General features: G+C 38.3%; 1 protein-coding gene across 6 annotated transcripts in view; it reads right to left on the bottom strand.

Annotated features, from left to right (window-relative positions):
* Window positions 1–25220, bottom strand: part of LOC117302919 (ras GTPase-activating protein nGAP-like) — a 63848-nt gene that overhangs the window by 18997 nt on the left and 19631 nt on the right. For 2 of the 6 annotated variants that reach the window (XM_033786904.1, XM_033786905.1), the window contains exons 1-5: window positions 21193–21759; window positions 19413–19513; window positions 4394–4488; window positions 2686–2916; window positions 179–280 (exon numbers count right to left, since the gene is read on the bottom strand). In XM_033786904.1, coding sequence (XP_033642795.1) covers window positions 179–280; window positions 2686–2916; window positions 4394–4488; window positions 19413–19513; window positions 21193–21301 — 638 coding nt within the window. In that variant the 5' untranslated portion in view covers window positions 21302–21759. Of the gene's footprint in view, window positions 1–178; window positions 281–2685; window positions 2917–4393; window positions 4489–19412; window positions 19514–21192; window positions 21762–25220 lie in introns of those variants that run through there. The other 4 variants (XM_033786900.1, XM_033786901.1, XM_033786903.1 and 1 more) reach the window with 3 other exon arrangements.

Here is a 25220-nt window from a genome sequence, read left to right as displayed (position 1 = left end):
CACATGGTTTACCAAGTATAACTCAGAGAGGTTTGTAGTCACACCATGTGTATTTATCTTTTGAGTAGTGTTGGTTCTGAAAAGAGCCGGCGGTTAACCACTCATACACTACTCAAAAGAGATATTCAAATGGTGTTACCGCAAACCTCTCTTCATAAAAATTATCTTACAAACTTACTTTCGTTTAAGTGGGACATTCTTTCCTTCCACGACCCAGAGTCGTAAGACGCTATCCTTCCTCCGCTTGTTGTCTTTCTCTGGATGTACAGCACTTCGGATGCTATGATAAGGAACAACAACAACATACTCCACTAAATCAAACATTGTGATTTTAAAATAACGTTCCTACGTGGAGTTACTTCTGTGACAATGATAGTCTCCCAGTCGTTGACGGCCGCTTTTAAATCCAGACGGAACATGACTTAGATTGACATGTTTCCGGCGTGACTAAGTGTCGCTGTTCGGCAGACGTTTACATCAAGGGAACCCAAAATAACCACCGTGTACACTTGTGACATTTCTTAAAAATAGAATGACGTCAACTACCTCGGATTAAACCTTCCCAGGAATTATTTATATATTTCCTTGCACTTTAACGGCAAATGGCTTAAGCAGTTGAGTGTAACTCCCACTTATTTCAACCTTCTGTTAAAATGCCACAACCTTTCATCAATTAAAACTTAATCTAGTTTTGTTGTGAATTGGTTCACATTCTATAATAACCAAAACAATAATAAAAAAACAAGACACAAATGTTCATAATTGAGAGCTTAACTAGAGTAGCTTTCTCCCTTAAAGACAGTGGACACTATTTGGTAATTGTCATAGACCAGTCTTCACAGTTGGTGTATCTAAACATACGCATAAAACAACAAACCTGTGAAAATCTGAGCTCAATCGGTCGTCAAAGTTGCGAGATATTAATGAAAAAAAAAAACCTTGTCGCACCATGGTCGCACGAAGTTGTGTGCTTTCAGATGCTTGATTTCAAGACCTCCAATTCTAAATATGAGGTCTCAAAATCAAATTCGTGGAAAATTACTTCTTTCTCGAAAACTACGTCACTTCAGAGGGAGCTGTTTCTCACAATGTTTTATACTATCAACCTCTCCCCATTACTCGTAATCAAGAAAAGTTTTATGATAATAATTATTTTGAGTAATTACCAATAGTGTCCACTGCCTTTAATATGAAATATAAACAAGTAAACAAGTTTCCTGACTAGTGAAATGTCAAGCTAACTGGTCCTGTTGGCCGGTCACTGAAAAAGGGCAAACCCTGTAAAGTCCCAAAGGCATGTAGTAAAATAAGACTTTTTGGCGTCACCGTATTTCAATCTTAAGTGATATTTTTCAAGCAATCAAAAGCTACGACACCCCTTTTTGTGAGGCTACTTCATGTTTCCGAACCCCCAACCCACACCAAGGGTGAATGTTCTTTTGCTAATGTACCATAACATCAGAAAAACAGACAAATTTGACGCCGAGCGTCCCTCAACAAATTAACCCTAAGCAGGGAGTTCCTGCAACGAAGGTCAGACTGTTTTCTTTTACTGAGTAAACATGGATCAGTTAAAGAAACTAAAGTCTTATTTACGTCTGTAGAAACTTTAATGAGTTCTTCGTTAATAGGAAACATGTTCCAGGAGATTAAGCTAAGATGAAAATCAGGACACACTGGAAGGGATGAAGGAGAGATTCTACGACTGTGACAGTATCGGCTAAAATCAGGGATGGCGCTGTGAAAACTTGCACCTCGTCAATTAGAATCATGTGGTTCTCATCCTATGTTTTAGGAGGTGTTATGAGGGGAAGTACAGGGTGGGGAGTGAAGACATGCCTTCAGAAGGTAAATGATGTAATGAATTTTCTCCATCAAGGACTTAAGACGAGAGAAGAGAATGAGAAGTGAGAGAAGATGCGATATCTTGTTTGGCTAGCTGACGAGGACTCCGCAATTTGCATGCTTTCCTGGAAGCTGATTTATATCAAACTCACTGCTTCAAAGATCCTGCAACTTTCCAAGACATTTTTGTGTTAATTCTCTGAGCAAGCTCCAGCAAGGAACTATAATTGACTATTGTCCACCATTGGCAATTTTGCTTGATAACCAGGATGTATTGCATGCGTAGGTAACCATGAAACATTGACTAGTGGTTGACAAAATCAAATGGTCGCTGCTCAAACTTGGCCTTATCTTTCTGCATTTTCAGGACTTGACAACAGGATTTACAAACATGGGCAACAGATCCGAATTATTCTGCTCGTCTAGAGAATAAAAAAAGGAAGTCTTAGATGCTAAATTCAGACTCTCAATATCAGGACAAAATACTTGACGCGGGGGCGGCCTTAAGGAATACATTTGAAACTAATAGCAAGTGCTGTACCTGTTCTATTCACAGTTACACACCTGTCATGCTCTACCTCAGCCCATACTAAACCAACCTCCAAGCATTTCCGCATTACATTTCCTCGCCTAGACAATAAACCTTCAAGATACTCCCAACGATTTGGTTTCAACCGCCCCTTCCCCACCTCCAGAATAATGCTTCGAGCATTTCCACCCCTCGACTTCCCACTAAGGCATTGACCTCACAGGTGACTCGGCTACTTCGAGACGTTCATCCTTTTTCTTGTTAATACAACCCTAACTCCTAGAGAGCATTTCTGTGATTTCTATCCTCACCTCTCGATCCATTTATCTCGCTCGCTGGCCGACCTGCAGGAGTAGTACTTCTTGCCGACTGAGGTGGTGATTTGGAAGCAATGATCCTGGCCCAAGATGCTGCTGTGGAGGGGCTGGATGACCAGGTCATTCGCGGTGAGGTCAAAGACATCCAGGGAGGTCTGAGGACCGAGGAGCAATGACTCATGGGAGTGAGTCGGCTTGATCGAGTGTGGAGATGTCATCTCGGATCTGTAGAAAATCGAAAACAGAAACAGGAATCGTCATAAACGATTTCATCTCTATGGACTAGATATGAATTATGTTTCCTTTTTATGTTGACTGTGAGTTTGCAAAGTTACTAATTATCTAGGAGTTGTGAGAATATTATATATGATTATGTCTCAGTTGTTTTCGACGGGAAAGTATTATTTATTATTTGTAGCAATGTGAGTAACACAAAGAGTCACAAGGGACGTTTTAAGTGTATTGGTCACCACAAGAAGTAATAAAAAGGAACAGGACCAGGTTTTTCATGGTAAACAACAATTTCAGAAGTAGTTAATTTTGCCCCAAAAGATCCTTAAATGGGGCCTTGAGTGGGACTTGAACTCATAAAACTGTCTTTATTCTGAAACAGATTTGTTAACAGCAAGCAGAGAACTTGCTAAGTAACAAGAGGCTGAGCTTGATTTCTATAATCAAAATGAGTTAAAGATCACAACCAAATCTGAGTATTGGATTCACTGTCTCTTCTAACACTCAACCACAATGCGCCATTTTGTTTCACTTTGGTTTTGAGGCTTTGCATGGTGAGGTATCAATGTATATTCAGTTTGCAGTATTCACCATGTGTATATTCCTAAATATTTTGCTGTGTAGATTTGCTCTTGTGAACTTGTCTTGCTATTTATTCTACTGCCACAAAGTAGATGTCGGAATTCGGGAAATTTCCTTTAAACTAAACACATAAGTAGTCTCCCGAATTCCAAAGTCAGTAGAATAGATAGAAAGACAAGTTCTCAATTCAATTGAACAAATCCCTAACTTGTTCAGTGAAGTTCATACAGTGACACGCATCTGACCAGGGAACATAGGAACTTGTAGTAGAAGGATTAATTGAACAGAGTACTGTGGACATCGGATGACACAGCTATTTCTTTTTCTAGATCTCCATTTGGGTTTCATGTCGTTTCCTGCACCTGCCGGTGATTTCAACAGTTGTGGAGTTTCGTCAACGAAACCTTTGCGTCCAAATTTAGATATTTTATAGCTCAGCCCTATGTCGGACCTTTTTAGATTTATATTGCAGCTAAGGTTAATAATGACGTAAAAGGGGGATTGTGAAAGAGCTCTGTCGTTGGAAACTAACAATTTACGTTTTAATTATACATGTGATTTAATGAAATTTAACACAAGAAAGTTTACCTGTGGTTTTCTTGTCTTCTCTTGTGCACATTTACTGTGTTTTTTTCTTTCTGTTTTGTCTGCTTTTATGATTTCAGCTTTCCTTGTATTTTTCTGACTTTTTGTACAAAATGTCCGCAATTCAGCCCTGGGCTGCCGTGTGATATTTTTAATGAATAAACAATGAATGAATGAACGATAGTTGTAAAGGTAAAACATCAAACAATGAGAAAATATTATTAACTTATTTACGGGATTTAAATACTGATAAATAAACAAATAAACAAGGTACAAAATTAAGGTTAAACTGATTGAAACTTACCCTTCGTCTTCTTCTTTAAGCGGCCCGTGTTTGTCAAATTTCCCAACACTTTTGGTCCTCTTTAGAGCGATTTTCATTCGCTTCGGGAAGATACCCTGGCAACAATAAGAAAGAGGAACTTTAAGACAACTGACACCCATAGTAACACCTGTCAGAATCCTCAGCAAAGATCTGGAAGACCAGGCTAGGCTAGGCTAGGCTAGGCTAGGCTAGGCTAAAGGATGTCATCAATCCATGTCTATTCACATTTAATTTGAATCCCATATAAATATTGGCCTTATCCCACATGCAGGACACTTGTTTTCACACTGGGTTTTTTCTTCTACCCAGATAACAGCTCCAACAGGTGGGATTGGGACACCACCTTGCCAAATCAACCCCTACCACCAACAAGTTCTCTGGAAAAATGTGATAACAAACTAGTCTTGCTATCATTCAAATGAGGCTGGGTTCTTTCATGGAGTCAAGATGGCTGTATGACAAAAGGCTAAAAGTAGACTCAAGTGGACAAAAGTAGTTTAGAAGTATCCTTAAGCCCATTCAAGACCATCAATCACTACAATGCAGTTGGCTCTTCGTCAAAGAGTCTGGCTCCAAACCTCAATCAGCAACACAATGATGTTGTTTCAACCTGAATAGCATTAGCTCAAGGGTTTGACTGCTCATCCGTGGAGACGGCTACCAGACTTTACCCCCATTCCGAGAAGCAGTAGTAAGGAATGCACTAGACTTTGTGCAAGGTGTTGTTACGTAGTTGCTAACGGACTCTCAACACTTACGTCAAGACTTTTGAGAATGTTAATGGTAGTAGATAATAGTTACTTGTGATCATTTCTTCTAGGAAGTCCTTTCTCTCCGGACACGAATGTGAATGGAAAATAAGATCTAACAAAGTTTTTCTGTGCTAGTCCTAAGCACCATTTAATTCTTCCAATTTATATTTGCAAAATAAAAGTTAATGGCATGACGTTTCGACCATAGCATAGTCTTTCTCTTTAGCCTTTGAGAAAGACTCTCGCCACTAACAGTTTTGTTTGCATTCTTACCATGGTCCTTTTGGGTTGGTAAACAGGCAACAGCTAATTATATATTCCCAAATTATATCTTTTGATCGATATACAAAAGTAAAAACTGTGTTGCAAACAAGCCAGTAGACCTTTATCATAATTCCGCCATCTTGTTTTTCCTCTCATTCAATTCAATGTAACCAAACTGAGGCTGGGAGGGAATAGTCTGATCCCTTTATAGTATGATGTGAAACAATACTCACTACTGCATATTGCAGCAAGGAGCATGACTAAGATCAAGGCAGTTTGATAACTGGGTAATGTACCAAATCCCAAACAGATTTAAGATCACAGCAACTCTAAAAAATATTCCTCATTTCAGATCATGAAAATGGCGCCAAGTTTATCATCTCAAACCAGAACCCAGGTTATCTCTTTCCCTTTAGCTTCGACTAAATCCAAGAGTTGTTTCCATCAAAGGAGATCGTCTTCATTCAAACCTTCAGACTTCATTGACTTCATCTCAGGCCACAACGTGAAAAGGCGATACTAGGCACCAGACATTAACGTTACCAGACATATTGTCTCTTAAGTTTGATCACATCTTGATTGAGAACAATCTAAACCAATCAGGTCACTGCGCTCAAACCTTAACCCATCTTTATTCATGAAGCATCTGCAATACCCAAAGCAATTCATATTGAAAATTTATATAGGATTCTCAAATGATCAACCTCACCTCATATCCACACAAAAATTCCAGACAAATAATTTCCATAGTAAAACTTGAGGCACAACCGTCCGCTCATCAACCTACTCCAAACAAAAATGACCTGAGACTAAGAAACAAATCTTATAAATGGAGAATCAATCAGAGAATCTATTTCTTGGAATAAAACTGCATGGGGTTGTGAGGCAGCAGCTGAACATCTTAAGATGAATAACCACAAGATGAAGATGTAGTCATGTTCCTTGATTCGTCATCGTGGGTGGTGTCAAATACATCTTCCCATCATGTCTTACTTCATCTCAGACACGAGCTGACCTGAAAATAGGCCTACAGCAAAGTTCATCATTTCTTGCTGTTTTTTTTCCAACACAGAACCATTAATGAGATCTATGAGTAAGATGTAAGAATGTATGTTTTTTCTCATTTGCACCTGTTACTTTTTAACAGCTTTCCAGTCGTTCCACCAGAATATAGTGCAAAGTCCAGAAATAGGGACCAACCAAGCTATTTGAGTATGACCAACCAATGGAGTCATGCACATAGTCATCAAATGATTGTAAATGTGCACAATTTATTAGGGCTAGATAGCTCAGTTAGTAGAGTGCTGGCGCGTTGTAGCTTCATATCCCGCTCTTGTCAATTTGTCTTTGTTCAACACCAAATCACTTATTAGAAAGCATACAATATTTATTTACAAATTCTTATTTCTGCAACTGATCAGAGAAAGACGCACTTTTTAAAGCACAACAGCTTAGCCGTTTTGTGACTGACAATGGTTTAGAATTCACAGCAACGAAGATGAAATATCAAACTGTCTTACCGTAACATGCCACAAGGGGCTGTTGAAAATTCCACTATCACAACACAACATCCTGCGATAATTCACTTGCGACTCTGCGTTAATACAGTACACTTGTGACTTTCAAACAATTTTTACCCAAACTAAAGCAGTACAGGAAAACTGCAAAGACAGAGACTTGAAATAGTTCATCGTACTTTGATGTAGCTAAACTAATGACTTTTAAATGTCTTGAACTTTGATGAGCAAAGATGTCTCAGAAATCCAAGCATCTCATCCTCTTATGGGATGATAGTGTCTTGAAGTGAAGACGCAACCAGTTTTCCTCCGTACGGGATATTAAGAATGAAAACAAATCTTTAAAGTTAATGAAGCATCATTTCACACAGTCCTCTTCAGAGTAAATTCATCCTCCAGAGAGATGGAACTATTTTCCTTACAAGATGAGCTTCAAAGCAGTCTTCAATCATGGATGTAAGATGGTGCGTATTTGTCCTTTCGTCGTTCTGACTATTCCTAAAGGAATGAGAACTTCTTTCCTCTGCCTCATACCAAGATGGAATCTTGTAGCTTAACACGCAGAGCGCATCAACTGAGCGCATCGCATCGTCATCTCCAAGATTCAGATGAGAGATTAATCCGTGACTCAGCAGTCACCAAGAGCGGATCGGCAGCTGGCGATACGCATCTCGTCTTAAGGAGGGGGGTAAGACCGGTGGGAACCCTTGCTGAATACCACTTGGACCCTAATGGCTTCCTGCGATGTGGGGAGGAAGTGCATCCAGCCATTTTGAAGATGCTTGATGTCTTGGGACATGGTGGGTTTGTAATAGGAGGGAATGCATATGTGGCTTGAATATAGATGGGATAGGTCCCGATGGGACGATGGAATATATACAAAGTTTACTTGAGATGAATACTGTTTCAGCAAAAACAAGCTTTATAAATCCGAGTCCGCCAATCCAAAGGCATACAATGGGCCGTATTCATAAAAAATAGCAATTGCTTTTTCTAGGCTTTTGCTTACAGCTTTATACAGATGTATGTATAAAGATGTGAGCAAAAGCCTAGAAAAAGCAATTGCTATGTTTTATGAATACAGCCCAATACTTCATCAGAGCTGCTAACATTTGCATCTTGCAATTGGGGAGATTTTGTTTAACAATCATAGAGATATAGACCAATAGAGTTACATTCAACGTAATGGGGAAAAGGTTTCTATAGTCAGAGAGATTGCCAACTTTGTTTATCAGGGAACTTTCTACTGAATCAGGGAGAGTTGCAAGCCCTGATACATATATAGGTTTTCTCGGTCAATTTCGGAAAACGAGCAGACAATTTAACCACCAAAAAAGCTACTCTATTTCGCGCGAAATCGAATGCAACTGAAAAGGGTCATTCAATTTTGTTTTATAATAGTCAAATGTAATGTTGCGTCCTTCGATTTTACAAAATAATCATTCAATTTAACAATTCGCCAAAGCAGCATTCAAATTTGCAGACGCTTCTTGAGGAGTGTGTGTCACGAAAAAGAATGACGATACGCTAAATTGAACAGAGTGCTACTCTAAACGAAATTGAATGGCCGAATTCTGAATTTGAAACGCAGTAACAAGCGGAGAGGCAAAACAGCTTTAATTCGAACGCATGAAAATGAAATTGACGGCACATTTGCCGAATTTGACCGAGAAAACCTATATTACAGACTATTGTGGATGAGCATAATTTGTTTTTAGAACAGTACAAAAACATATTTTTATTTTATTTGAATTGATTGAACAAACACTAACCATCGCCAAATTTAACTAGAGACAAACCACTGAAAGAATTCATCATTAAAAGAAACACCACAAGTTGTCTTTGTTTCTAGAACAACCTTTCATCTTTCTGCAGCAAAGCTCACCAGACTCTTTTGTCATTATCCCTCACACTTACAAATGTATCGGGGAAAAAATATAGGTCAACCAAGACAGGTTTTCAACTGCCAAGCAATGATAACCAAGACAGGTTTTCAACTGCCATGCAATGAAAATAAATAAATAAAAAGTCCAGATAGTGTGCATTTCCAAACCGATGGATGACTAAATTTTTGTCCAGCGTTCATATCAAATTGTGAACCTTTAAAAAACCCATGCAATCAAAACAAACAAGCCAGTCCATTAGTATGTGCGTTTTCAAACCAACAGATGTTTAGACTTTTTGCCCAGCGTTCATATCAAGTTGTGAAGGTAATAATTGTATGCGACTCAGCAGGTTTCAAGCAGGCAACATACCCAGAGCTAGCAAGCACACATATCAGCATGTGCTTATCAGTTACAGACAAACATTCCCAGACTACCGGTGAGAACTGATATCTGACATTAACATACAGCGAGGGGACCAGTGTTAACAAAGTCACACCGCTTAGCAATTTGCTTAGCGGGTTTCATCTGTTACTAGTTATTTTTTCTTATAAAAATGTATTGTCCTTGGCTGCTACTGTTGATATTATTGCGCAGTAGCTGTGATTGCTTTTACAAAACCTTCAGAAAAATTTTACACCATATACAATTCATTTAGTAGACTTTTTTGCACTTTTAAATTAAGTACACTTAATTTGCACACAATTCTACAACAACCTGAAGCAAAAGTGTGTTACAAATTTCTGAACTGATTTATTACTACACTGCTAAGCAAAAAGAAAATGACGTAAGCAAATTTTGTTGGTCATCTTGCAATCTTGTGTCAAAGAATGGTCAAAGTAGGTTTTAATGAGGTCAACTTTCAGAGCCAGGTGGGGAAAAAACGACAACAAAAATGTTGACAAATATTTTCAGACATTTATTGGTTGCCTGTTTGAAACTAGAAACCAGATAGAAGCTACAAAGCTGAGCCTCCTACCGGGTGGGTAGCGTGATGAAGCAAGTACAGATGCTTAAGGTAGATTTTATGACAACATTTAAAGGTAGATTCTCCATTGACAAATAAGCAAGAATTTTCCATCAATTATTTTTCCAAAAGAGCTGAAGATTGAAGACTGAACAACAGATCATAAAACAATTAGTTACACTTTCTATGGAACCAGGAATGACCAACATGGAAAGAATCACAAACATGTTAGAAAACAAACCAATATGAGCAACTTAAAATATTTTACCTTGCAAGCAGAGACATTCTTCTTGGAAAATTTCATGATAGCCTGTACAGTAACCACATCATCTTAAAATCTTAAAATCCAACCGGCAACTCATGTCCTATACTCAAGAAGCTCTTGTAGGAAATGGACCAACAACTCAAATTAACATCTTAAACAGGAAATCGGTACCACCAGAGAGCTTTGTTGGGTCATTTTGTTGTGGGAAGCCTGTTTTTATGTGAGTCATGTTGATTTGGTCATCGGGTTTGGTGATTAACACTGGAAAAATGTTATGACTATGTCAAGCAGGGACCACACTGGGGTACAATGGGTTGAGGTGGGGTAGACCTAGACAACCCTGGCCCAAGCAGACCACACTGGGGTATAATGGGTTGAGATGGGGTAGGACAACCCTGGCCAAAACACCTGTCTACCCCATCTATTGTTCCATTTAACCCTGGTATTCACAAGCAGTATCGAATCACTGGCTATTTTTAGAATACAAAAGGATGGTGGTGAGGGAAAAAGGTAAACAATTGTTGAAGAGATCCCGGAGACAGGATATGCCTCTTCAGTGGTGGCAACAGTTGTTAAAGTTAACGACAAAGCATCAAATTTCACATCCTCTTCAAGATGCTTAAATTTAAGTATGTTTTTTTTTCTAGTTTAACACACTAATTGTTTCATAAGACCTGTTTTCTAAACGAGGTTATTTTTCACTGTCAATGTTTTCACTACATATGTCTTGCAAAATGAATTTCCTCATCGAATGTTTGGTAAGCATTCACCTTCTTAAACCTTGTAACATAAACCATATCTCAACAAATCCCCCTAATCCAGATTTGTGTACAATATTTTGGAGTCAACCACTGCTAGCTCCACTGAGGAAAGTGATTGGCCAAAAACGAAACATCTTGGAAAATGGATTAAAGTCAGTCTTAATCCATAGGTTAAACCTCTCAAACTTCCATGGTTTTACACTATATAGATGTAGACTCTTTAAATCTTCAAGACATTTTTAAGTTCAAATCATTTTAGAATCCTGAATCAGGGAACTGGTTTGACAAACCACAGACCTCTTCCCTTGAATTTATGAGCAACAAAACTGTATGTAAAATATTCAGAGAGTCTATATAGAGTAAATATAGCTTGTGGTTTAGGGTCAATAAACTGTTACTAGAGACGAGAGTGGAATATTCATTATTCAACAACTTGTTCCCACTCATCATGAACTGAGTGGGACCTTAGTTGAACCATAGAGCAGTCCTTGCTCTATGGCTGAACCCAGGCAGGATGAAGGGACATTCCTCATCTAGTTTAGCCTAAGACATTGGAGAAAATAGTGACTAGATTCTAAGAACAGTATAGATCAGTGGAGGAGGAAGTAACTGAACATAATGAGCCTGCCCTATGAGTAGATACAATCCCTGCATGAATACATACCAGACATTCCCAAACCATTATTTAATAATAGGCTTCTATTTACAATACAGAGTGAGTCATCAATGCACACACCTACGTGCACTGGCCAACTACTAGCAACAGAGGGCCCTATTCTGCTACTCTCAACAACACAGAGCTTCTGCAACAACAGCCACACACAAGGGCCCAATTTCAATAGGCACAAAAAGCAGCTAAGCCCAACAAAATTATGCTTACCGGAATACCATTTCCAAGTACAGTTTGTGACTGGTATTCTGCTTATTCCCGCTAAACAGAAAATGGTTGAGCAATATTTGCAGCTGTAAAAACCGCGCACCCAGAGATGGAATCTAGCTGAATTTTTCCAGTAACACATTTCTGCTGAGCATGATTTTCTGTGCTTACAAATTTCTGTGCTGACAGACTTTACGAATGTTGCCCCAGAATTTACTTTAAAACACAACAACACACCCTTCCATAAATGTTAGCTTAGTAACCCGTTCAAATACCCCCTCTCTATTGTTTCAAGAATCAAGTTCAAAGATTGATTTAAAAAAAGTGAGCGTTTTATAACCTTTGCAAGCTTAAAGGCAGTGGACACTATTGGTAATGGGCCATATTTTTGACCGCGTGAGGGCGCTCTCAATCACTTCCGGGGGTATATTCATTCATACGCAAAACAGTTTTTAAAGATTGGAACACATTATAACCACAGACATCTAATCCATCACAGACAATAAAACTTTTAAAGGAGCCGTTATAATCCACCTCTAAAGCAAATTGAAACTACGGCGCAACAAAAGTGACAGAACGCCTATTAATTTGTGCAGGGCGAATCGCGTGTACCCCCGGAAGTGATCAAAATACTATTTATAGCGCCCTCGCGCGGTCAAAAATAAGGGGCATTACTGAAAATAATTATTAGCATAAAACCTTACTTGGTAACAAGTAATGGGGAGAGGTTGGTAGTATAAAACATTGTGAGAAACGGCTCCCTCTGAAGTAACGTAGTTTTCGAGAAATTTTCCACGAATTTGATTTCGAGACCTCAGATTTAGAATTTGAGGTCTCAAAATCAAGCATCTGACAAAAACAAGGGTGTTTTTTCTTTCATTATTATCTTGCAAATTCGACGACTGATTGAGCTCAAATGTTCACAGTTTTATTTTATTTTATGCTTCACACTAAATGAGAAGACTGATCTTTGACAATTATCAATAGTGTCCAGTGTCTTTGATAATGACTCTAAATTATGTTGTCTTAAGTTTCATCCCCATCCCGACAGATGCTTTTCGAACGTCTCGAGGTTACACCTCGTCCCTAAGAGAACCTTCCTGCAATCCCAAATCTCTCCATGCTCTTCCTAACAAGGCAGGGATTACACTCTTAATGCAATGATGTATGAAATTACGCTGCATGCTCGGATTGATGTACGTGTGAGGACAGAGATAATGTTAGAAGGAGGGGGGGGGGCTTGATTCCCAGATGGATGTTGTGTCCATCGAAGGAAGGAAATGATTACATGACAAGACGACCACGGACAACGTCTTAAATAAAGGAACATCTCAAGGATTGAGTCTGATTACTCATCCATCTCTCCTTCATGTCTTAGCACTCTTCTCTAACCTCATCAAAGACGTCTACAGACTCACTCAGCAATTGTAAAAGACTGAAATATTTTACAATTTGCAACCTGGAGATATCTCCTCATTAATAGATACTTCTTAAATGGTTCTCTGCATTCTTTATATTGCACAAATACCGTACTCCGGAATAATCGCCCAAGCTTAATTAGCAGATGTAGCAAACTGACTTTAATGGAACATGAATAAATACACAATGTTGCCTCTTTCTAAAAATTATCAAACCTTTCCAGCCAAAATGTTTACAAATTGTTGCCTTCCATATATTGACTATATCAAATATGGAGAAGGTGATTTGTATGATATGGGACAGCTAAACCTACTTTGTCTTTTGTCACAAAAAGAAAATATTTGATTACAAAAATGAACATTGTGGCTACTAACCTGAAACTCGTAAAGATGTTTTTAGAATCTGTTTTTCTAAATCTCAAATTTAATCTTATTTGCTAACTGCAAATTCTAAAGCACATTCTCAAGAACATTACCATTATATCAACTCTAATGTGATATTATCACAGTTTGGAATCGTCTAGACGCGTGACCTATGACCCCGAATCTCTAGATGTACCAAACCACTCTTCAAGTAACGCATGACAAAATCCCACATCCCCTCTGCAATGCCTAGGGAACCTCATCTGAAACAACATGGTTAAACCAGTCCATATGATTAGCAGCCACAAGTACCAACATCCTCGCCGACCCAAGACGTCTTGGACTCAGTCGGTTTGATAAGAAGGTAGAGAAGGAAAAAGAAACTAACTTCTCCTACACTTGCTTCTAATTTTGCCCAAGGAACTCTGGAGGATATTCATTTCCTGACAGGAAAGTCGAGTTAAGCCCACTCTAGATATTTCCAGTTGGTAGCGGGCCCTACTACCTTAACAGGACTGAAGTTTCACCTTTCAGAAGGCAAGGTCGTGTTCATTTTGCATTTCCATTGGTGGGGAACTTTTGATGGGGCACCAAGTCCAAGACCAGGGGCAACTCCTTCGTTGTACAGCAAATTCTTACTCCATGGTATAACCATAGTTATAGCTGACCTGAAATTTCATCTTTCTCAGAAGGAGGCAAGGTTGTTTTTCATTTTGCACTTTCATAAGGTTTATCGCGAATAGCAAAATATCAAGAGAGGGCGCTGTTGAACCCACACAAAGGTATAGGCGTTGCGTGCGCGAGTCGTAGAAACTGCATAGAAACCGCCCCGTATTCCTTCCCACAATGCATTGCGGTTCTAAATCGCGATAAACCTTATTGGTGGGAAACTTTTGAAGGGGCACCTAGGCCAGGCCAGGGGCAACAGAGACCATGGCCCCCATCATGGGCTTTGTGTAATACCACGCCTGTCATAGAGCTATGCTTGTTTAATCCATATCACAAATGAAGGGGCACCAAGGCCAGGCCAGGGGCAACAGAGACCATGGCCCCCATCATGGGTTCTGTGTAATACCAGGCATGTCATAGAGCTATGCTTGTTTAATCCATATCACAAATGAAGAAGGCCTACAATGAAAATTGCTAACTGTTTTTTTTTTTTTTTTTTTTACCAATGGCAGGGAATGCTCGAAGTCTTGTGCTTTTAGGACCAGGGACCAATTTCATAGCGCTGCTTAACGGTAAGTAAATTTGCGTGCTTATTGTAGCAGAAGAGTTTGCTTAAGCCTTAGCATATTTCACAGGTTAGCAGAAAAATTGGGCGGCCATATTGTGTGTTTACCGTGGATTTACATTGTGGCGTCATTTATTTTCGTGCGGTAAGCACCGGAAGGTTAGAATGTCTTTTTGTGTGCTTACGGTTAACAGCGCTATGAAATAGAAATTGCACAGTAAGCACAAAATCGGCCGCTAAGCAGTGCTATGAAATTGGGCCCAGATCTTATCTTGGCAAACCATGGACCATCAGCTAAACCACAAGGAATGATATTGAATTGTCACAGGATGAATGTAAGAAGAAAACATGAACCCACTGAAAAATTTAAAACTTAAAAATAGACCTATGAATTGACGTCATCCAGCTGCCATCTTAGAAGTAAAACGGTAACGAAATAATAGAAACGCACAGATTTGGACACGCGGCGCACAGGATTGGCCAATAAACAACCTCATTTTGACCTCTAGGAGAGGGCGCCCTACTGAAATTATGTCATGCGCATAAGGTCTATTTAAGATAAAAGACTAAAATGCGAAGAATGAATTAGCATAAATGGGTCTGCTCCAAACGATTTCTCTATCAGAAAAAGAAAAAAAATTATTAACAAATTACGGGTGGTTTGTATTTCCACCTGGTCCCAAAACTAAATAAGTCAATTAACACTTAAGGAAGGAATTTATGACAAGGTAAATTGTACGTGACAAGATTTCCTCCGGTGGAAATTAAACCAACTACGACACCCATCAATTATACGAAAAACACATGAAGGTGATGACAGATATTTCCTTAGTTTTAGATTAAATCATAATATTGGTGAGCCCCAAACCTTAACACCAAAACAAAAAACCCACAAACCATGTGTGATTAACCAATTTCGGCGAACTTAAGATTGCAGACCTTAACATTAGCTCTAGTCTGGGCACATGTTCAAACAACATCTATGGCTACATTGCCCAATTTCATGAAGCCTGTAAGCACAAAAAGTTGCCAAGCACACAGAAAAACCTTGCTTGACAAAAACAAGTTACCAGCCAAAATTACATTCAGTTTACATCGTTGTGACTGGTGACCCACTCAATTTTTGCTAAGCACAGAAAAGTATTTGCTTAACAAAAACAAGTAACTAGCCCAAAAAACATTAAGTTTACATTGTTGTGACTGGTGCCCAGCTAAATTTTTGCTAAGCATTGAATGTTGGCAGCATTTTCTGCTTAACAGCTCTATGAAATTTGACCCAGACTACATGAACACAGTTAAGAGTTTGCCTGGATATGTACCCTACCTAACCAATGATAAAGTCAACAAGACGGAAAAGAAGCATTTTTCCCTGCGATGTTCAACTCACCCGCTTACAGGTGAACCAAAGCAGAGGTCAGGGTCAAGTTTATTTAAAATCTGAGTTCACCGAGCGCAGCTGCTGTCAGGAAACTATGACGCTTTACCGAGGGTTAGTGAACCGGTGAACTTGGCCTGAACTGAGTACCGACCAAAAAACATTCTTATCTGATACGGCAGGGATTATTAAAAAAACTACTGTCTGTTGGATTGTGCGCGTTGTTCAATCGGCATGGTTTGTTTGAAGGTACTGGGTTGGTTTGAAATTAAAACACGACGGTTCAATCCGGGAATGTATGATTGATTCTCAGAAATTGTTTGGTTGTTGAAATTAAAAAGAGAAGATTAATAGAGCTGTGGTTTTTACTTGAGAGGATATTGGCTCGTTTAGCTGGGTTATTTATATTCATTGGTTTGGTCTAGTTAGTATGATAATATACACTAGCAACATCTTGTTAACAAGATTTGTTAATTTGCATGTCCCCATACAGAGAAGGTCTTCAGGAAAACTTACTCATTCTGAACCGTCAAATCGCACTTTATAGTAAAGGTTTGCGGTAACACCATGTAATGATAATCTCTAATTGGGTTGAGGTGGTTCTGAAAAGAACCATTGGTTTTAAAAATCAACGTTTCGATCAGTATGCTCTGATCGTCTTTTGGAGAAAGCTGGAAATCTCACTTTAATTTTTGTGTCCTATACATTCGCACCATTCTGAACTTTAATACATACCGAGACACGTTTATAAAGGAAACTACTCCAGAATTTATAACTTCACTATCAAAAACCCCTCTAACAAATGGCTTCAGCATATGACCAAAGGTGGCTCGGCCCACTTCAAGTGTTATCAAGCGGTAATTGAGTTCAAAAAGTGGTTCAGCGGTGATGTTATTCACACACCTGATATTGTTGTGCAGTATGCAAATCAGTTTGGATGCATTTTGCGGTTGTAAAAACACCTTGGGCAAACATATATGGTTTTAAAAGTGGAACATGCAGTCTCTCTAAACACACACACACAAAAAAAAACACCTTTACGAAAGACTCTGCTAGAGTAGGAATGTCAGGCGATTAACTTTTTTTTGCATTTAATCAATAGGTCATTTTGGTTGGTAAGCAGTGTACAGCAGCTTATTCTATTTTCTCAAAAGAAAGAAAAGAAATAAAATAGATATAAATATACTGTCACAATCTATGACGTCCCTTCCATGCTCAAGCCCAACAAAATTAAAAACAACAATAATATTTTTAAAGGGAAGTTATTCATTTTTTGGGGAAGAGAAGATTAGTTTCAGTTTTCCTTCCCTTACAATATGAAATAGTTGTTTGAACCTGAAACTTTGTTTAACTGAACTTCACAATCAATTTCAAATTGAAAGTTTTTTGTTTTGTTACTGTAAGTAAATGAATAAACAGTTTTGTGCCAGGGCTGTGCACAGCACTTTGGACTCAAAATCGATACAAAAGTCACAACCGAGACTGCAAACGCATTAAACATCCATCTGAACTCACAAAACCAAATTATAATTTACTCAGTTCATTCCAATTCAAACGAGAATACGCTAGAGCTCGTAAATGCGATTTACCGGCTGAGCGAGCCCACAATATGATGGGATTAGAGCGAACATTTGTAAATTGTTTTCATCTTAAGCTCAAGGGACCTTCAATCTATTACAGCGAAGCTACTCTAACCAAGTCTCAAATATTTGTATGAAACATTTTATTAACTTTTTACCGAAAATAAATGCACATTAAAGATGTAACTATATTTGACATTACCTCTTCGCCGACCGTACAATCAAATTATATCAAGGTTATTTTGTTTTTAAAATCCAGTGTCACTCATAAATACGCAACCAAAATGATTGAAATTTCCCCCAATCCTGATTAATTCAAACCTTAACTTTATTAATTTTTTTACCGTGAACGTTCCTGAAATCATCTGAAACCTACAGCCAACCCATCTGGCTCTCCACTGAAATCCAAACCCAAGTCATTCTGCCTCAAAAATCCTTCCTAAATTCACCAGAATCCTTCAGCATTCAGTTACTCAACATCAACAACACCTGACTCATAAAATATCACCTTGCTGAGATTGGATAGGTATCTGTTGAGTCTGGCTACACAACATAGAATCTATCAAAATCAGCCAATTCATTACATAGGATTCATGTGGTTAGTTTTAAAAAAAAAATAACGTAAGTGAGAAAACATTGATATAGAACCTCATGATTTCATATTTGAGCAAAAAATATCAAATTTCAAGGTAACAAAAACTTTTTTCCATATATCAGTATTGGCCACTTCCCATTTGCTGCACATTTGCTAAAGTTAAACATAAAAAGGTTACTAAACAAATTACCAGAGTTTATATCTAACAAAGTGGTTCACTGCAAATATGTGTGCACCAAGATACACATTTGTTAAGCAGCACTCTCTACTTAACAGCTTAACTTATTGGGCCAAGGGGTGTGCACCACCCAAGAACAACAAATAGTGATTAACATGTTGTTGACAACTTGTCAAAATCCACCCCCCCCCCCCTCCCCCTGAAACAAAAAACAAAACATTCCCAGCTCCCTCGATTGAAAACTCTCGCTTCCAGTCGTAACGGTCGAAAGCTTCCAAGGAAAACCCAAACTGATTGGATAATTTGAGCATGACTGCTAACCATAAAGCATGTAGTATGACGGCCGGAAATTAGACATATTTAGGGGTGACTCCGGGTTCAAGGCTGAGGTACCCTAGTTATCAAAATACATATTGGGTAACTGCTCCCAAAGGAGACGTAAAATTGATCACAATTTATAAACGTGTTTTTCTGCTTGTTTTGAAAGACATGACTCATTGAATGAGTAAGTTATAAGCCTGTTTAATACAACTGTGGAATGGTCAGCATAAATCACTCCAGAAACCTTTAGATTGTGAATGGAATGTTTTACATTATCAAGAACAGGTTGTAGCTGTCACAAAATAAGTATTGCTAAACTAACCTGGTATATATAGAGAAAGTATAGAATTGAAACCATTAGTTTCAATCTGAATGCTCACTAAATATTAAGTTTGTCCAATCATCTAGAGAAATATTTCAATCTGAAACCCTTTCATGTGTTTCCGCAATGTAATGCTGATTTACTGGCCAAATTTATCAGAAAGATAACTGAAAGACACCTGTGAAAGAAGTTGTGATACACAAAGTGTGGGCTTTGGACAATACTGTTTACCGAAAGTGTCCAACGGCTTTAAACCCTGGAGTTACCCTGGCAAAAACAATGATACAATCTCTGTTGTTAAAATAAGTTTTTGTTTTGTGACTTACTGATAGTTTAGATGATGGACTTGAGGCATCTGTGGTCATCTGAATCGGGCCACTAGGAGCACTCTTCCGTCTGGCTCGACCAACGCCATCTTGGTTGACGTCTGAAGAAAACAAAATAAGAAAAAAACAACAAATATTTAACCCACAAGACATAAATCAGTCATTTATATTGAAATGCAAAAAAGACTAAAGATTTAGAAGAGGATGAGCAAAAAAATATCCGCAACTAAACCTAATTTTTAAACCTTAATTTGGCTTCTGACTGGTACCCTTAAACAAAGACGGCCAAGCGGGTATATCACCAACATACATGTAGGTTGGTAAAGCACCAGCACATTTATCTGGAGGTGGCAGGTGCAAGTCATACTTCAGTTTATTTTGAATTTGTTTTTCTTATAATAACATCCATCACTCTCCACGGTCATAGTTTTAGATTCTCAACCAGCTGGTGGATCAATATAATATTTTGATCAAGACACTCAAGCCTTTCTTCATCCACCATGCAAAGTTTCAAATCATACTTTCATCAAACCTGCGAAGAAAATCTCCCGCTGTTAATATTTCCCAATAACTTTCAAGACAATTGTTGACCATGGGACCTGGTTTAGGAGACAATGGGACAAAAAAGACCATCTTCCTCAAGTTACATCTGCTCCTCTGTGATGGACATACAAAAGAAACTGACCACTGCTCCCCACTTCACATTGTATAGGTAAGCATTGACCGAGTCCTATACATGACCTGATAATGCATTGAGACACACTCCAGCCATCTTCAAGAACCTGGCCTCCAAGATGGATTTTTAATCTCTTTGTTCGGGACATGGACGTGGAATATATTAAAACCTCTGGCAGTGGCAGGTCTGATACTTCATGGGTAGAAATTTACCATTTCCTCATAGGGTGCCCTATATACCAAGGAGAAAATGCCTTGGTGCCCTTTGCCCCTTCAAAAAACAAAGAATGCAGGGCTGCTCTGACAAGATGAAAAATAACCAAGGTTTTATGTTTTTCTTAGCAATACCCCTGTTAGAACGTTGGGTTAGATAATAAATAACTAGCCATCTGGTGGGTGTATTAAATAAATAATTTTATGTCAGTATTTTAATAACCTTCCTTAAATTACAACAATCAATCAAAGAAAACCAACTAAACCTTGCAGAGATGAAAAATTGATATATCACCACAATCAAATGAAATACATTTCAATACACAGTTTTAAAAACAGAACATCACATCTTAATTAATAGAGTAGCCAATTGCATATTAAATTCTGAGTACATGATGACACACTGATCAATCAATTCTTGCATTTGATGACATTTCATATTAAAAACGGCGCAAAGCAAAAATTAATTAACAAATATTTTACCCCCTGAATTTGGGCACTTCAATGCAACAGTATTACAGAGATACGACAACAAGTATATATCAGTTCAAATAAAGGATGGATAACACGGTTCTGCCAAGCCTCAAATAACCAATGGCACCCACGGCAATAAGCCATTTTGAAATGTGGTGTCAGACACAGTATTGCGGCACTATATTTGGGTAAATTTGTCTGTAGACACTCAAACTAAGTATACATTTTTTATCCTAAATTTGTTTACATTATTATTCACAGCACAATGTAGCACCAGCACAAGACACCGTGTAATATCTAAACTACTACCAGTATATATTTTTACATTTTGACAATTCATCTCCAGCCACAACACAAAGCCACATAAAACTCATCTAATTTTCACGGCAAAATCCTCATCATTTCCATCTGAACCTACCTTCCTCTGGGCCCTCTTTGATTCTAGGAGCATTGCTACGAATCTGAATGCCGTAGATACCAGCCAGAATCTGAAACGCACTGCTCCACATACCCCTTGGTAAACTCATAACTGGCCTAGTCGCCTGACCGTGTAATGACTTCCTCCATCAAAAACTAAATTCCTTCCCTACAAAAACAGCCTCTCATGTTTGTACACTGTCAGTAGATTTGACAATAGAAGCAGTTGTGTATAAATTGAGTTATAAACGCACAGCTTTTGGTGGAGATGTTGCTGCAAACGTTGAGGTAGATAAAATGTAAACCACTGCGGTGAAATTATGCATACGTAATTCACTGTCACATACAGCAATGTGGTTTTCTACACAGTGCCACAGCAGAGACTGGCCGAATCAGTCATGCAATAATCACTCCTGTCTCTATCTATCAAGCCATTCCGATTACGTGTCAGCCGCTGAATGTAGACCAAACGTACTGAGCCATTTACAAGCAACATCTATTGTGCTTGCTCACGTTGCGTACGGAAGAAAACAACGACCTCGGCAGTGCGGGACTGGCAGCCGTCTGCACGGCGATGACACACTGTCCTCTCTCACGTGCACACGGTGATGTAATGAATCTTCATCATCGTCGACGGTCGTTAGTCGTTCAATAATTTAGATATCGATGGATGAGAATCGGGCGTGTCTGCATACTGGAATACGATACGTCTTAGTTCCAACCCTCATTAAAACTGAAATGGATCCTCGAAACCATGGCATCGACCACCGGCGAGTTGGGGGGGGGGGGTGCTTGTAAGCCAACCATTACATACCTCAAGGAGGATTACTATTGGTCGCTTTATAAATAGCCCAACCAATCACAAAACTCCCACATAACCCATAATACATATTAGGTTAATAGCCAATGCATTATTCATGTATTATCAGTTAAATAAACGAATGATCCTCTAGAGAAATAATCATAACTCGACGACAAAAGATGACAAACGAATCTGGGTTTCGATCGGAGAATATCCGATTGTGAAGCAGACTTCTGCCGTTATTGTTCGATGAATAATGGTTTTGGTTCCCACCCAATGTTCACGATGAGTAAATGAAACTGAGCTTCACCCCGAGTGGTTTGTATAAGCCTTCCAAGGTTTTAATAACAAGCAATTATTCACAATGGATCACACCATGGACATGACCCCAGCTGTGAGCCACAAAGGGAACTGAATATTCATAAGGGTTAATTAACAAATATTAATATTCATGAAGGTTAAGTAACCATACAGTAAAGTGAAGCAACTAAAAGCAGAAGAAAGTTAAATATCCATGCACATAAAGTATATCAGTACAAATAAAGGATAATAATACGATTCTCTGCCAGGCCTGAAGATAACACATGGCACCCAAGGCAATTGCTGTGGTGCCCTGTGCTTTTATTGTGTTGCCCTATGAAAGATTTCAATACAAACTTACATCTTTCTCATACAAGTGCCCCTTAGCAAAGGAAAATTGCCGTGCCCTTTCAAGGGTGAAGTTAGAGGGCCGTTCTGCAGTTGCTTTTTATACAATCAGTCATGAAATTAAAATACACATAAAGGTTGCTCCCCAAACGACTTTGCAGAACAATTCATTATAAATTCATGATAAGTAATTCGTCTCATTAATGAAGCAGGAAATTAACGGCTGACGCTAATCACATTTATCCATCAATATTTGATAGGTACAAATCTCTGATGTGATTGGTTCCCTGAAAGTTAATTACAAATGGCAGTAGGTCACCGTGGTACCATCTGTCGGCGTATTTGTCCGTGTTTGAGTTTGATGTGAATTATTCGCTTCGTTGGAAACAATTTCTTTGAGGAAATCAGAAATATATCCAATTCTGAAAAAATCTATCCTAATTGATGGCCTCTCATTTCTATGAAATATTGGTATGATTTAATCAAAATAGTTTCATTAAGAATCTATTTGGTTGTTAAATTGATGTTTACCACATATTTAAATTGTCTAAATGAAGAAGAATTTTTTAATGCCAGAGACAAATTTCATGAAAAAAAATCAATATTAAACAAGGTTAAATATAACAACTGTTTCATTTCTCACTTCCTTGAAAAACCAACCTATTTTTCAAAACTTATTTCTCCAAAAGTATAATTTCAGAAACAATATTGTTTGCAAAACTGAGTTATCATCAAGAAAAACCCCAAGCAAAAAATTAATAAATTAAAAACTAATTGAAACATTTAATTTATTTGGCTGTACAACTAGAGAGATTGTAGGAAATGTACTTTCCACTCTCAATATATTTGACCACTGTACTTTCCTTTACTTGCAAGCGAAATCTAATTCATCAAATTGTTTCTGTTTAATCAGATAAAATAATTGAATCCCTTATGCAAATAGCTAGAGAATAACATCTATCTTTAGCTTCTTAACGAGTTTACGTTATTAATTAGTTCAGAGCAGCCTCCTGAATCCTCTGTCGGTAACGTTGATGTGAAGGCAAGATGGCAGGATGCGATGTGTAAATACGCTTCTTAATGCGCTTAACTGAAGCCATCAAACTTGAAAGACACATCATGTCTAACGGTAAGTGTGGTCTGGAGTCGCGACAGCAAGCGCGGCCGCAGACACCCGCGCAGATTATTGTCACCTTATTGACTTTAGTTTGTCTCAACTCGAGTAATTCTACCACCACAAACACATACTCAAGATATTTGATTTTATTAGAGATGCAAAAGAGGCAATAACTGGAAGGGACTTCTGTCGAGACGTTGAGAAATATCACAGAGAAACATGCTTTATGAATAAATTACAATATTTGAACTACAAAAAGTCTCCCTATCAGTTTACAAGAGCCAAACTGTGAAATAATAATATTCTCAATTGAGTGCAGGTCTGCAGAAAACCCCTGAGGTCACTTCCATTTAAAGCTCAAACATAATAGTTGGTCCACAAATTTGCATAACCAACCCATGTGACATATTAACTTAAACAAATTTATCTATTAGAAACAAATGTATGTCATTAGTTATTGAGGAAATCAGGTTTAAATTTCAAAAACTTGGAGCAAACTAGGCAAGCAATGCCGATTCCATGCAAATTTGGCAAGAAGTAACTTAATTCATCCAAGCATGATTTTCTATGCTCAGCAATTAGCATATATTCAGAATCTCTGAAGACGACATTACTAGAGGAAGCAATAAAGGAAAATGAATAATTTCAAACGCCAACAATTTATCGCAAAAAACACCCACCACAGTTGACTTAACTCCGCTCAATCCATTGTCATGACAACCAAAGTACATCCATTAAAAACACATCCTCTACAATAATCATACATGAACAATTTCACCCAACCTTGGCAATGTGTACACACATCACTTCACCAATTCAACGTAACTCAAAACCAAAAGATGAGGAAACGAGAATCGCCCGTTTGTTCGTTCCAGAAACCTGAATAGCTTTAGGATGAGTCACTGTTTTTTGTCTGTCGTCAGTGACTGGGGAATATTTTATGATATCTCGTTGGGTGGAGTTCTTTTTCTCTAGTGATGGAGGTGAAGGCAAGCATGATATGATAAGAGAATGAGAGGAACTTTGTCAAGGTCTGAGGGGAAACACAAATGGATTATCATCGTGGTAAAATGAATATACTTAGAAATTATGACTAAAATCTGAATGACTGCGGTTAAAAACTTGCAGAGTCAATTTGTTTAAAGAAGAAGAAGAAAAAAACCCAAAACAACTAAATTTTCCCAAAATTCCCTTAATTTTTCCCAGTCAGTTTCCTTTGTGGTTTATTATTTGATATCTGAAATAAAAAAAATTGCATCCCCTTCAGGTGATCCACTGGCTACCGCTTCCCAGGTTGTATAAATAATGTGAATGTGATGCCTAGTTAACGGTACATGTATGGCTTCTGACTTGCATCCCATAACAAAGGTTTACAAAATAGGGAGACCGGCAACATAGGGCTACATATATAGCTCATTTTGCAGAGCGCCGGCACAATAATCCGCAGGTCATTGGTTTGAAT

Source organism: Asterias rubens, chromosome 19, assembly GCF_902459465.1.
Source record: "Asterias rubens chromosome 19, eAstRub1.3, whole genome shotgun sequence".
NCBI classification, from domain to species: Eukaryota; Metazoa; Echinodermata; class Asteroidea; order Forcipulatida; family Asteriidae; genus Asterias; species Asterias rubens.
Note: the sequence above shows the minus strand (reverse complement) of the source record. Positions and strands in the feature narration are given on the sequence as shown.